Source organism: Telopea speciosissima, chromosome 9 (assembly GCF_018873765.1).
Source record: "Telopea speciosissima isolate NSW1024214 ecotype Mountain lineage chromosome 9, Tspe_v1, whole genome shotgun sequence".
Taxonomy (NCBI): domain Eukaryota; kingdom Viridiplantae; phylum Streptophyta; class Magnoliopsida; order Proteales; family Proteaceae; genus Telopea; species Telopea speciosissima.
The window spans coordinates 5,988,454-6,003,429 of record NC_057924.1 but is presented as its reverse complement, the minus strand read 5'-3'; the positions used below and the strand labels follow the sequence as shown (position 1 = coordinate 6,003,429).

The 14,976-nt window shown below is 39.0% G+C and overlaps 3 protein-coding genes across 3 annotated transcripts in view; all 3 read right to left on the bottom strand.

Moving 5' to 3' along the window:
- Positions 1-14,976, bottom strand: part of LOC122640776 (AUGMIN subunit 4) — a 32,139-nt gene that overhangs the window by 2,819 nt on the left and 14,344 nt on the right. Inside the window, exons 12-14 of the mRNA XM_043834027.1 lie at positions 12,154-12,231; positions 11,961-12,076; positions 56-61 (exon numbers count right to left, since the gene is read on the bottom strand). Coding sequence (XP_043689962.1) covers positions 11,999-12,076; positions 12,154-12,231 — 156 coding nt within the window. The 3' untranslated portion in view covers positions 56-61; positions 11,961-11,998. The remainder of the gene's footprint in view (positions 1-55; positions 62-11,960; positions 12,077-12,153; positions 12,232-14,976) is intronic.
- LOC122640778 (MYB-like transcription factor ETC1) lies at positions 2,989-3,739 on the bottom strand. The gene is made up of 3 exons (XM_043834029.1): positions 3,578-3,739; positions 3,397-3,484; positions 2,989-3,320 (listed from the first exon to the last, which is right to left on the bottom strand). Exons 1-3 carry the CDS (start codon positions 3,633-3,635, stop codon positions 3,230-3,232), a joined length of 237 nt encoding a protein of 78 aa, XP_043689964.1. The 5' UTR covers positions 3,636-3,739; the 3' UTR covers positions 2,989-3,229.
- Positions 5,084-5,488, bottom strand: LOC122640777 (protein translation factor SUI1 homolog). Its single transcript, XM_043834028.1, has one exon. It carries the CDS (start codon positions 5,460-5,462, stop codon positions 5,121-5,123), a length of 342 nt encoding a protein of 113 aa, XP_043689963.1. The 5' UTR covers positions 5,463-5,488; the 3' UTR covers positions 5,084-5,120.

Below are 14,976 nucleotides of genomic sequence, written 5' to 3'. Positions count from 1 at the left end.
TCTCATATTCTAACCATGTGGGTTTGCATTGAAACTATCTCTCATCTCTGACCACGTGGACCTTTTATTATTGGCACCGTTTCACGACAGCGATTGATGCAACATGAGAAAAGAGTTGTGTAGGAAACCCTTACTTTTGAAAAAAAACAATACCAAACATTGCAGTGAACTTTTAGACGCCACCGATCCAAGAATTGCTCTACTGGTTAGGCACTGCTCTCTTAGGAGAGTGCTCTAGGACTTGGTCAATGGATCAAGTCTTCTTGACGACATCTAAGTTACATTATTATTATGTATTAGTTTACTTGCTTTCCAAAAAATGTGGCCTCCCTAGGCCCTTGTTGGCTCCCCCCATTGTGGGTCTGTCTAACCCCTCACTCGTCGATTTTCCAAATTTGGTAATGAGAGGATTCCTTAAGCTATCAATAAAAGGAAGAATATGCACACTACATTAATGGATGTTCTGAAAAACATATCATCTACATAGGATCCACATATTTAAAACTTGAGAAGAGAAAAAGAAAAAAAGAAAAATAAAGTAAACCATATGAGATAGTGGGAAATTTATCCCAATTTGGTAATTGGCCCCTTAAAAAAGTAAAATCGTAAATGGAATATTTTGATTAGTTTCTAAAATTTTGTCGTCACTCTCAATTTGGAATTTATCCAAAATCCAAGAGTACATCTAAGATGAAATCATCCATTGCATCAAAGTCCAGTCACCAGTGCACTAGTAGTAGGAGGAGGAGGATCATTGTGTCATAATTTTTTTAGACTTCCATCACTAACAGCGAGTCCTAAAGTAATGTCTTTATTCTTTCAATTTCAAAAGTGAAAAAGATCATTTGATATAGAATATAGATTACTAATGGCTATTGGGTGGGGTCTATGCCCATGGCTTTGGATCCCAGGTCTACATCATGACCGTTTACTACTTTACTCATAGTAGATGTAGATGTTTTCCATATTTGATTGCCAACTGTTTGTCTGTGACTCGAGGAACCCAGAGTGGACCCTATCAATAGGGGGTGTCAAATGGTCAATTTGGAAAACAGATATCTCAAAGTAATTATTTTAGATATCTGAGTTTTATCGTAAATATAGAAAAAGATATATAACGAATGATGTTTTCCAAAGAATTTCTAATAGGTGTATATGCCTTTAAAACTTTAGGAATTTTTTATAGGAGTGTTGTATGACAAGCTAGTATGGTGTAGAATGTTGAAAAAGCATGTAGATACACTAAGTGGGACGGAGATGAGGATGTTGAGATGGATGTGTGGCAAGACTAGGAAGGATAAAGTAAAGAATGACTATATTAAAGCTAAGTTGGGATAACCCTGTAAAATCTAACACGATGCAGAGAGGAATGGAAATCGCAAACACAATCACACAATGTGCATAAAGATTTACGTGGTTTAGCAAGGTTGCCTATGTCCACGGTGAGATGAGATCTGTTTCACTATCAATGGAGAATAGGGTTACAGTCGCTCGTTCCTCACACCTCTCAGGTTTTTAATACAGAGAAGGAACTCTCACTACAGATTTATAGCGAAACCTTATACAAGAAATTTACCAAAATACCCATATAGTCCTTAAAAAATTTTCCTTAGGGGATCCGCAGCCCCCGGATGCTCCACATAGCAGTTCATCAACAAAAGTCAAGACACCAAAACCTTAACAAACCCCAATACATAAGAAGCTATGAGAGAGTCATTTGAGGTGGCATGGTCATATTCAACAGAGGCCTCAGTATGTTCCAATTCGGAGGAATGATTTGATTCACATTGAATGAACTAGTAGAGCCAAAGGCAGGCTTAAAATAACTCTAACTGAAGTGGTGAGGAAAGACATGCATAGTTTAAGCCTTATCTCAAGTATGACCTCAAATAGAGCTGATTGGAGGGAAACAATCCATGTAGCTGACCCCATTTAGGTGGGATATCGCTGAGTTTTTGTTGACGTAATTATGCTCTTTTCTTTTTACTATTATTTTTAATATCTCGTCTTAACAAGGATATCCATGTAGCCGATCCTAGACCAAAACAGAAATTGATACCAATATTAATTATGTATCCATCATATTGGATACCAATTCCAATATGTATCGATCATATCGGCCTGTATTGAACGGTTTTACCCTCAATTTCAATTTCAATAAAATATAATTTTTAGATAAATTTGACCGTAATAAGAACTGTTTCACCGATATGGGTTGGCCAGATATCAATATACGGTCAATACCGATATTTGAAACCATGGTACTAACCCAAAAAGCAAGTCAAACCGATAAGGTGACAGTTCATGGATCCGGCTCCTCTCCAATGAGCCCGCCGCCTAGGGATTGCCCAATGAGCATCTGACGGCTGGACTGACTGGCACAATTCCCTGAGCACGTGCTTGGATGTGTGCCAGCCAGCCCAACCGTTGGATGCTGGCAGATTCCTCATTAGAGAGGAGTCAGTTTAGTTTCGTCTTGTATGTGTGCCATATCAGTTTTGGCTTTCTACATATACATATGGGCAACAAAAAAAAACACAATGAACAAAAATTAAAATTTTTTTTTTCAGAATTTCCCTGTTTTGTTTTGTACTGATTCCCAAATCACACATCCCCGATAAGGGAACCAGTTCGATTCGGTTTGATATTTTGGTCGGTCCAACCGGTTCGGGTTCGATTGTGACAACACATACAACCAGGAAAGAGGGGAGTTGAACCTTGAGATATCACCTGTGGATATGAATGGATCTATTATCTATATCTGGATGCACAGGTACTAATTGAAAGTAACCACAGTGACTATGATTGTGTTAATGTCAAGAGGAACACTGCAATACAAAAAGTATATAAAAACCATTCAACAGGAATCCAATCAATCTATCAGATAAGCACTATAAATAATTTAATTCATCAAATTGTACTTTGTGGATCAGTTCTTCTCACTCTTTATTATCCTTCCAACCTGACAATTATCAATCTCTACTGTATTCAAAAATCCATGTTTATCCACATAGAATAATAAATGCTTATTAATACACAATAGTCTTCCATTTTTTTCCTTTCAAATCTAAAGCCAACAAGGCAACACAGAGCTAAGAACTTGGTATTACAGAAAACAATTTTAATTCCAAACTTCCATGACCAAATCTAAATTTACATTTACTAGTGTACATTGATGGGTTACTTCAAACAATAGCTAAGAATGAAGTGCCTAACAACAACTTTGGTTTCAATCATTTGAGGAAGAATACTTGGAAGTCCAATATTTCTCAATCTCCTCTGCTGTTCTACCAGGGATTCTTCCAGCTATCAGAGACCACCTGAGATCCACAAGACCAGACCTTCAGAATCAAATTTAACAAGACAGAAAAAAAAAAACAAACAATAAGAACAAACCTCTCTCCAACTAAACGAAACATCCGAGCAATGAGATCCTCTTCATCCTCTGAGAATTCCAGCTTAGGATCCTTTGTTGTTGTACCTTCTGGAATGAAGAAACAGAAACAAAGTGAGAAGGGTTGGCATAGAAGATATGAAAGGAAGGTTCTTGAACCCAGTTGAGGATTAGAATATCAACCTTTGGCATTCTCTGAAGAAATGCCAGAGGAAGAATGATCATTATCAATGCCTCCCATCGTTCTTGAGTCCTGAGTTTCCTGACCCAAATAACAAGTATCTTCTTCAATCACTAGCTGGACTGGTCCTTTGATGGCTCTTCAAGGATTAAATGACTTATAAAGAGGGGTTGGAGTCAAGAAGATGAATTAAAGTAGCAACTATTTGAAAAGGGTGGAATGGGTGGTCGGGCTGGGAGGTAAGACTGGTAGTTACTTTGGATATTCTGTGAGCCTGTAATGGCTTTCGTTTGTCATCAACAGCTCATTTGGTGCAAGAACCGTCCAATTAGTTTGTTGGGCTTGGAATTATTTAGCTATCAATTGTCACCCACACTTCATTTAATGATAAAATCATACATTGTAGTGTCACTTTCCTAGTTCTTTCCCAGTAACTTCTGAGGCTTTTAACACTCCTTTGCGTGTTGGAGAACTCAGGCTTCACTATTGGGTTGAAGGGAGGGAGGGGGGGGGGGGTGGGGGGGTGTGGTGTTGCTTGCAACTTAGTCCAGCTTATGAAATCCAATATTCAAATTAAACTGAATCAAGATTACCCAGGTCTTGCAGAGATTATGTGGAAAGCTCCAAAACCCTCCGTCAACTCCAGCCAATCCATGAAAGGAAAAAAAAATTACAGAAGAAACCCAAGATACTGGGTGGTGTATAAAACCTGGAGGAAACTCACTTCCTGTTACTTTCAGAAAAAAATTTCATTTTCTTTTTGTTAGAGAAGCCTAGCAGCAGAGGACATGGCTCTTCTCAGCAGATACCAGATTAACCGTTCTTTGCTTTAAAAGGACTTTGTAGTCAAGGAAACTCGCTTCCTGTTTCTTTCAGCAAAAATTTTCAATTTTTTGTTGGATAAGTGTAGCAGCAGAGGATATAGGTCTTCTCAACAGATCAGATTAGCCATCCTTTGCTTTAAAAGGTCTTTGAAATCGATACCCACACGCATTTCTTTCTGCCAAAAAAAATTAATTGTTTTTTTGTTGGAAGCTCTTCTCAGCAGATGAGATTTACCATCCTTTGCTTGAAAGGGTCTTTGAAATTGATACCCATACGCATCTCTTTCTGCAAAAAAAAAAAAATCATTTTCTGTTGGATAAGTCTAGCAGCAGAGGACATAGCTCTTCTCAGCGATACAGATTAACCAACAGCACAGGAGATCCAAAACAACCCATTTTTCTAAACAACCATCCAACTCATATGCACAAAGCACAACCACACTGGTGGCAAAGAAGAAATCATCGCAGAAAATGATTGAGAAGCAGATTTCAAATTCCATTGAACATGCGTAAGACCATAAATGGTGTTCTTTATTCTCAGCAATACTGGTTAAAAAAGCTTCATTACATCCCATATTGGAGTGTTCATCACACTCCACTACTCCAAGAAAGATAAAAGACAAGAAGTTAACACAAACAACCCACTCAGAACTTCAAGCACACAAAAGTTAAATATGAAAATCCCACATCATAATCATAACAAATGCAAATTCTTAATCTCTCAAAAGCCATGTATCTTGATCTGTTCTTTCTTAGTAATGCCAGCCTTGATTAGGAAATTGGACACGTTCTTCCTTTGATCACCTTGGAGTTGAATAATTTTACCCCCCAATTTCTCATCGGCCACAAGATTACCATTACAGCAAAACTCCTTCTTGAGGGATTTGAGAATCTTCTCAGAGTTGTACTCCTCTTTCAGCCCTTGCACTGTCGTCAAGCTCTTTTTTCCATTCCTCTGTTGTATACGGATGTGTACATAATCCTTTCCCCAAGTGGAGCCAGAGTCCTTAGCCTCAGCAAATGGATTAAAAGAAGAAGGGATCTCTAGGTCCACTTGAACCATGTACTTTGAGTAGTGAAAGATTTGAATCCTGAGAATAAAATTGACATATTACATCAGTTAAACAGAATAAATCAAATAACCCATTATAATATCGAACACTGAGGGTCTCCACTCTTGAAAAACAGGGTAAGTTCTCAAGGCCCAAATGAAAACCAACCAGTGCATATAACTAATTCGCTTGATCATTAATTTTTTCCTTTATTTTCTAAAAGGATTCCACAAGAAAACATAGATTTGTTTTAAATGAATAAAATTTAATGGCCATAAATATGTTATCTTAATATTCATTTCTCAAACCCACTGGTAAGAATTGGTAAAACAATATGAATAAACAACCAACCAAGCCCCAAGCCCATCTCCATCGACATCCACATGAACAATCAATCCAATCCTTCTCAAGACAAGCAAGAAAACTTTTCCAACCTTAATAGGGCCGGGGGGGAGAGGAAAAACAGAGCAAAATCAAAATCAAAATCAAACCAGGAAAAGAAAGCCCAGACTGCAAGGCAACTTAATGATCATAAAAATAATAGACCCAGCAATAATACAGAACAAAAAATAACGAACTGAAGCCATTTACCTTAATCAGAAGAGTTGCAGAAACCTCAAGAGTAGCTCGGGAGTAGCTTGAGATATACAGAAACTAATGATAACACAATTAATGGATTTCAGGGGTTATATACAAGTGTACGAGATTCTTGTTCTTCTTCCAGAAATGTTTTTCTTGGCCGCCAATATTCTGAAGGTCGGTTTATTTGAACGGTGATGATTAAGTACTCAGTTGGGCGGCGTTTCGGAAGTGGATACACGCGCCTCTTTACATTTAAAAAATATATATATATAGAATATCTAAAAATGGATAATTAATGCGTGCGTCCAACGCGACCCCAAGAAATTTCATATTTTATTTGGAGTGTTCTCCGAATAATTATCACCTCTAATTCGGGGCACCTCCAATTGTTCTAATAGGGGGCAGTGAACCCCACCTTGGGGCAGTGTTTCCAGAAAAGGATCTTATCCCGTCGTGGTGGGAGTTGCACTTGTGCAGTACCACTAAACGACAAGAAAAACAGGGGTAAGGTAGTCATTTCACAGGTGGGTCCCACCTGGGCCTCACATGTGAAATGACCACCTCCCCCCTGTATTCAGGGTGGGTTTTGGTGCTGCACAGTGCAGCTCCCACCACAACTGCACAAGATCCAAGTCCAGTGTTCCCAGGTATGGGATAGGATGGTCATTTTTGCCCCCATTGGACGAATTGGAGGGGATAACAATTCGTGTTCTCTATAAAGTTGGAGGTCTCACCTCTCATGGATGGCAAGACAATATATATATATTTTTTAAAAAGACGGTTTTCCTTCATCCATAGAAGATGGTTCACCCACCATCCTTTGGTTTTAATATGCTTCTCAATAGCCAATGCCCATTCCTGTCCTCTCACACCCCTTCGTGAACGGGATCTCATTCACCATGGGTGGAGGGAAACTTGATAAAAAATAAAATAAAATCTTAGAGAGAGCATAAGTTAACCGAAAGTCCCTAATGATAATGACTAAGCTAGATGGTAAGGGTGTTAATCGGTTTGGTTTTGATTTTTTAGTTCGCTTTTTATTCAGTCCATAAAATAATATACAAATATTAAAATTTAATCAAAACCAAATAATTTTCATAGTTTCAAAATCGAAATTGAATCAATTCCCATTTGATATTTATTTAATATGTACAGAGTCTCAATTATTCGATTTAAGCAAGGATGTTAAATAGTTTGGCTCGATGCAAAATTTGTTGGTAGCTCGTCTCCAGGGAACCCAGCACGCCCAGGGTGTTGCCAGCTGTTGGACTGTGCCACACATATCCCTAGGCATGCTCCGAGATGTGTGCGACACAACTCAGCCCCTGGATGCCCCCTGGGCGTTGGGCTCCCTGTAGACGATCCTGATCCTTTAATAAATGGTTTCAGCTAGTACAATTGAAACCATTTATACACAGTTTTGATTCAAACAGTTTTATTATGTTTTTTTGTTTTTTTATTTAAATGGTTTTTTGTTTTTGGGAAATAGTTTTCTATCTGGGGTTGTGGCCTACACCAATACTCTCATGCGTCTCTCTCTCTCCTCCTCAGAACAAGGGGACAGAGGTGTCTTTTCATCTAGGGAGGAGAGAGATAGACTCATGGGAGTGCTGGCGTAAAGCCACACTCCCAGATTACTTTCTCCCTTTGTTTTTTCAGTTTTTAAAATTCTTTGGTCCTTTTAATCTTAAATCCCAATTTTAGAATGGACTTTGGACTAGGGCTGTAAACTGATCGGATTCGACTCGGATAGTGCTATATCCACATCCGCATCCGATTAGTTATCGGACGGATTCGGATAGTGCTAAATGGATACAAACACGGATACGGATAGGATATTTTATCCGTTTACATGTAAATATAATTTTTTGGATAGCTATAGCCTATCCGTATCCGCATCCGTTTAGCTTTCGAATGGATTCGGATAATGCTAAATGGATACGAACACAGATTCGAAAACGGATTTTGACTATTCAATTACACCCCTACTTTGGACCCCTTCTTTCCCATAATAGCCGCACTACTTTGGATCAAGATTGTCTCGAGGGAACCAAGCGCCCAATGTGAACCCCTTCTTTCCCATAGTGTACTTTCTTCAGCTCAGAACTATTCCCTCCAGCTCATGCGAATTTGTCCAGATCTCTTTTACTTTCCACCCCAACCCAGCTGCGTTTAATACCAAAAGTAGCACATGGTTTTAAGAATCAACGATTGAACAAGTGAATCGGCCGATTTGGATCAGAATCGACTGTGATCAATCCTGCATATTACAGTCGATACCCGCTGATTATGTTCCATTTTCAACCAAGAATAACCAATTCCGATCAGATACCATCCCTGATTCCATTTTTTGAAGATCATGTTACAGAAGGCCCTTTGCTTCTGCTTCAACTTTGCATCATGTCATAATTATAAAAACAAACAGACCTTCATAAATAATACCTCAGGCCTGACTAGCATCATTTGTGAGGATATTAAAACAGCCAATACATGTCAAAATCACGATAATAGAGAAATAGATGCCACATAGATTCTGTGACACAACAACCACCAATTGCTAATCATTTCCCCAGTAAGTCCCTTGCAAGCATGCCATCATGCAAAACTCTCCAAAGAAAAATTTTAAAATTTCAGGTGAATAAGAAACAACAACAACAACAAACACAATCTTATTCCAACTTAATGGAATCGACTACATGGATCCAATCAAACAAAGTAGGTAAAAATTGAGAAGTGAAGGTAATGAAAGAAGAAAGAGATGAAAAATGAAAGATGAAATAAAAATGAGAGGAAGAAGCACAGCCCAACAGGTCAGGTGAATAAGCAAGCTTCCAAAAATAGTTCCACCTTTTAAAATGATTTCAATTGTAAGAGGACATCCTACATGAAGAGCCTTGAGCAACCTCTCAGTCCTAAAAATAAATCTGACAGCTAGTTCTATGGTTAACACCCAGAGCTGGACATTGGGCAACACCAATGATCATCTGAAATTAAGAGACAGGAACATCCAAAATTTCAGAAACACCAGAGATGCACTACCCTTCCCATGCTTTTGACTACTTATATATAAGGATGTCAATTTGGGACCAGAATCAGGAACCGTTTCAATATCATCCCGCTAAACCCGGTATCAGACCGTCCTATTTACTAATGGGACGGTTCTGGTATCTGATTTTGGTACCAAATGATTAACGGGACGGGACGATTCTGGGATGGGATTCCCAACAGTACTAATACCAAAATACCAATTAGGTACCGAATGGGACCGAAACTACTAGTACCGTTTAAAAAGAAAGAGTATATAAGATCCTTTTTTTTTTTTTTTTTTTTTTTTAAAAAGGTATAAGATTTACGACTCATTAGGGTTTCACTAATTGCCTTTTGAATACAAAGAAGAACAACAGGTCAACAACTGCAACTTGAAGTCTTTCCTCACAGAACCTGCTATAGTGCTACTCCCTCCTCCCTCCTCCTTCAACCAACTACATCTACCAGGTTCTTCCTTTTTGCACTTCGTACCATATTACCATGTGACATGTGTAATAAATAGAGTTTTGTTTAGAAAAATCAAAGAGGAAACACAATTGTATTCTTTTATTTTGTAAGACTTCTCTAGATTTTAAAAAAAATGAGAGGCTTATTACATGTGATCTTAGGGGAGTTTGAAGAAATAAAACTAGAATTTCATAATTTAAGTTGCTTTATAAAAAACAGTAGATAACTTAGATTTCATGATAGTGAAAAAATTCCACAACACTAATAAGCCCGCCTTGCTAGAAACAATTAAACTTCTTTCCCCTTTTTCTATAGTGCCTAGAACCGTTTAAGAACCGATACCGTCCCATCCCGCTAATAATCAAGACTGGGATCTAGGTTTGGTCTCGTTAATTAAATGGGACGGTACTAGGATTGGCACTTTTGATACCGGTACCAATTCCGATACCGTCCCATCCCAAATACCGAGAACCGTCCCAATTGACACCCTTACTTATATATATTGTTCCTATCGTTTCCTAAACCTGAATGAGGAGTTTGGATTTTATGTTTCATTCAAAATAGAAAACGATAACAAACTTCAATATGATCCCACTAATTGTCTCTAGTCTCGTCTCTTCCAATAATTATTGCAAACGTCCACAGTTTATATTCAATATGATCCCTTTGCATGAAAATAAGTATATATTTAATATGCTCTCATCGATTGTCTCTAGTCTGTATTTCTTCCACAGGGCTGTGAAAGCCCCAGCAGATCAGAAAACAGAGGGGTAAACGTTAACAAAATGAGGTCCTGGTAATACAGTGTACCATGGAAACGACAAGAATCAATTGCGCATCTGTGAATTGGTACTGTATTTCACATAGACATATTTTTTGAAAAATGTTTACAAAACAAAACCAAACCAAAAAAATCTGTTCTTCCAAATTTGTCAATATCTGGGAGAACAAATCTGCACCCCCGCTATTACCCCCTGAAATCAAATCAAAGCCAGAAAAAGTACATGTACTGATTGGACGTCACCAAATCCTCTTGATAGCAAAATAAAGGACTTGACAGCCAAGTAATATGGCAATTCAACAGTGAATCAGATACAACTAATATTCAAGGGTAATCTGTTGCGTCACTATGCCTAATGAAAAAGTACACTTCACTATAATAGTTTTATCCTCATAAATTGTAATTCCCCGCTCTCTCTCTCTCTCTCTCACTCCACACAGCCCACGAGCGATGGAGTGCACAACAGCAGCACCAGCAACACCCCTCCCGCTATCTCCTTTTCTCCCCCACTCCCCACCTCCCTCTCTACCCCACCCCCATCCATGCCCTCTCCCGACAGCAGTATGTGAAGGTATGTGGTATACATGAAGAATGGTTTGTACAGGGAGAAAGTTGACATCAAGAACAAATTGAACCTCATGCTCATCGGCGATGGAATGAACCTCACCGTCTTTCATTCTCTCCCCTCTCTCGGGGCCTCACTGTCTTTCGCTCTCTCCCCTCTCTCGGGGGAGAGAGAGACAGACGGTGAGGTCCATTCCATCACCGATGAGCATGAAGTTCACTTTGTTTTTTATGTCAACTTTCTCCCCGTTCAAACCCTTCTTCACGTATATTACATACCTCCACATGCTGTTGTCGGGAGAGGGCAGGGATGGGGGCGGGGGAGTATAGCCAGCACTGCTGCTGCGCACTCCATCACTCGAAGAGGTGTTGCGGAGAGAGAGAGAGAGGTGGCAGGGGACAGGGGGATTACAAGGGAATTTACAAGAATTACCCTACCACTAAAATTCAGTACAAACATTCATGAGGATAAAAATGTCATACTAGATGAACTTTTCAGTAGGCGTAGAGACGCGAAAAATTACCCCATATTCAAATACCTTGTTTCCATCCACTGGCTGCTTTCATGCCCTCTTTCAATGGTCTCCCAACTCATGGAGAAGAATAGATTTCCACGGACAACCAGCAAACCATTTACAGCAAAGAATATTCTGTAAGAGTGAACACCTCTGGAACAATGTGATTATAAGGACCTGAGTTGACAGCAGTAAAGAACACCATTATAGCCAACTTTTTACAAATGTTTAATTATTCAACATTTCAAATTGCAGCAGCTATGTGATAAAGTACAAGGTTAAAACTTAAAAGTGCAAATAAGCGCACTTCTCATATTTTTACAACTTAACAGTCCATACCCAAATATTCCAAGAGGGTCTTCCCCCCATCTCAAATTTCATATGGGGAGACCCTCTTGGGATATTTTAGTGCGGTCTATGAAGTAGGTTCTTTTTTTTTCTTTTTTTTTTTTTTGGGGGGGGGGGGGATCCTTAGCTTAGCCCATAGACTAATGGATGTACGGTTCCATTTTAAAAAAAATTCAAAGGCTTGTCATTAGATTATCCAAACAAAAAAAAAAGGAAAGAAAAACACACATTTTCAAACAAATAACCAGAAGCTGCAAGATATTTATGTGCTTGGGTCCTCCAGTGACCGTTTCAGGTCCATTTCGACTTGATGAATCGTCCACTGCATACCCTCCAATTTCTGCTAAGGAGATTGAAAATTACCACCCTATGGGATTCTGAGGAAGAACACAAATAGTAAAATGGAAAGACGGTTACCTTCACGATATCATGGTACTGCCTAGCAATTGTATCAAAGTGAGCATCAACTCCCTGATATTCACGAAGACGCGTAACCTGGTGCAGAAATTGAAACATGAACCACATGAAACTAAAAACCCTACAAATACACACATACAAAATGGAAAAGATTATCCTGTGGCCAATCTATACTGATAATAAGATGGGCGATCCTGTAGTTCGACCATATGTCAAGCTTAAATGTCTACATAAAAGATCCATCAGTTATCAACCAGTTTTTGTGGGGATCTTGCAAAATATACGTGTAAATAAAGTGTGTATGGAGAGAAAAGAAGTATGGAACATTCATATCCTCATTCGCTTCAGCAGTCAGCCATTTACTGATTTAAAATCCAAGTATATCAAAGAAAGATTTGTGAAATTGATAAAATATCATGGGAGGTTCTGTTATCCGGTCTCAACAGTAATGACAAATGCAGGTAGTGCAATACACAATGGTTAACCATCACAAGCAATTGATGTTTTGGTTTGCATCAACTAGCTGTTAGTAGTACCAAGGAAACATAGTGTTTAGTGGTTTCCCAGTATCAAAAACTTAAAGTAGAATAATCCAGTAACAAGATTTCCAAAAATTAAATTAAATAAATGATTACTTCACATCTTTCACTAAATTGAAAGCCACTTCACTACGTAGGTAAGAAACGAATTTTGAGATCCGTCAACCAGAGACAAAGAGAAAGATCTATCTAGTTCATTTATCCAGTTAAACCAATGATTCGTTATTGGAACAGATAGCACCAAACATTTCATCGGACGTGTATTTTGTCCCCCCTCCCCCCGCCCCCTTAAGGATTTACCTGTTTGTGAAAGGCAAAAACCTATATCCAACATCAACACTCCTCTACCCAACAAACCATAAATCACAGTAACATCTTACACAACAGAATAAGTAGCACCTTTCCATTATCCTCACTTCTTATTTTAAACTTTAAGATTGTCAATCATGGTCATTCAGAGGACAGAAGTCAGAGGATCTCTATGATAGGCACCGTTACTGTTGCAAATTCTGAAAGTACTTTCAGATTACAGGATCCGCAATCTGATTAACAGAATGGATTAGCCAAACTTGACATGTGGCCAAATTACACTTCTTATTGGCAATGTCAACAGTGCCTCATCCAGGATAGATTGGCAACATTAACCTGTAATAGCACTGTAAATATTGTCAATTCTAAAAGTACTTTCAGACGGATGCCATTGATTGGACACATCATCCATCCATATGGATAGAGCTGTTCCAAAGGGGCAGGAACACTAATTGTTATACCCGCACCCCGGGAGTATAATTAATTATTATTTCTTCCCCATGAAGTGTAGTTATCACCGCCACGTATGCTGGTGGGCTGTTCTCACTGGTGGTCAAACCCAGCTACAAAATTATTGACCACAGTACGAGTTTGCCTGATGGAAACTATTCGGGGTCATGGGGGACAAACCATGATAAGGAAATAGTAAGTGCTAACCCTTAATTTTATTTATTTATCCTTTCCCTCGATGCCCTCGAAGTGCGGGTCAAGGTTTGGACCGCCCGGACTATTTTAGTTGAGTTGGGAATATTTTATTTGTGGGTCCCACTTGCCTTGGGGAAACATGTGAAGAGCAATTATACCCATATCATGTGAGCTCATCTTTAACTAGGTTCTTTCCTAATTATAACTAGTGGGCAGGCCCATTGGGCTTAAATGGTAATTTAACCTAATGGTCCATCTAACTCTATTTGACCCAAGGTTGGGTATTCCTTTCTCTTACCCAAATAGAACTAATGGGTCAACCCATTAAGCCCTCTTGACCCATTTAACTTAAAGTACCCATTTGGCTTAATGACCCATTTGTCTTGGATCCACCCATTTAACTCTTGACCCATTTGACTTAAGGGACCCAAGTCACTTTCTATAAATAAGACAAAAGGGGGGGAGAAACATTCTTTCTCTTTACTTCTCCCATCTAACCTAAATCGTGGAGGAGAAAAAGAGGAGAGAAAGGAAAAAGAAGAAAAAAGAAAAAAGGAAAGAAGGAAAGAAGGAAGGCGAACAGGAGGAAGAAGAATGGAAAAGCTTGGCTGAAGGCTTGGAATCTCACCTTGTGGAGCCCTCTACGTGGAGCTTTTCTATATTGGGGGTAAGTAAGCCATTAAATCTCACCTCTTTTCTTCTATTTTGGGTTTTGGGGTTTGGGAAATGGGAGAGATTTGACCTAGGGTTCTCTTGGAACCCAAGGAATCGATGGAACCTCTAAACCTAGACTATAGTGGAGTTATTTCACTCCATTACAAGCTCTAAGCCTAAGCAATCTCTTTTCATTTGAGAAATTTAAGGTTTCTACCCTATTATGTCCTAAATTAGGTTCTATTTGCTTTCCCTCTTAAATCTTTGGGATCACATAGACCTAATGAGGTCTTAGAACCCTAATGGACCTAGGAGGAAGCTTCCTTGAAGCCTCCTTACCTTTAAACCCCTTGGGAAAGGAACCCCTGGCGAGAAACCTTTCAAATTTCGATTCTGCAGGTATGTGGTTTTACATGCAGTTTCAAGACCTACGAGAAACCACCCTTGCAACCACCCCCTGAATAAGCCCCTGTTAAAGTCGGTTTTAGGTGCGGTTTCATGTTCTGAGACAAACCACCCTTGGCAGAGACCTTCCTAAGCCCCTGGTTAGCTAGGATTTACATGTGGTTGCAGGAATTGGGCATGAAACCACCCATAAAATCACCCTGCCTCTGAAACCTTATATTTAAGTGATTTATGGGAGACCTTTTGGGGATCCGTCCCTTTACTTAATTAA

Excerpts from the sequence above, each read along its gene's own strand:
- LOC122640778 (XM_043834029.1), bottom strand. The coding sequence starts at position 3,635 with ATGGGAGGCATTGATAATGATCATTCTTCCTCTGGCATTTCTTCAGAG. Across the intron at positions 3,485-3,577 it reads TTCTTCAGAGAATGCCAAAG|AAGGTACAACAACAAAGGAT; the intron begins GTTGATATTCTA and ends TCTTCATTCCAG. Across the intron at positions 3,321-3,396 it reads TTTCGTTTAGTTGGAGAGAG|GTGGTCTCTGATAGCTGGAA; the intron begins GTTTGTTCTTAT and ends TGTGGATCTCAG.
- LOC122640777 (XM_043834028.1), bottom strand. The coding sequence starts at position 5,462 with ATGGTTCAAGTGGACCTAGAGATCCCTTCTTCTTTTAATCCATTTGCT.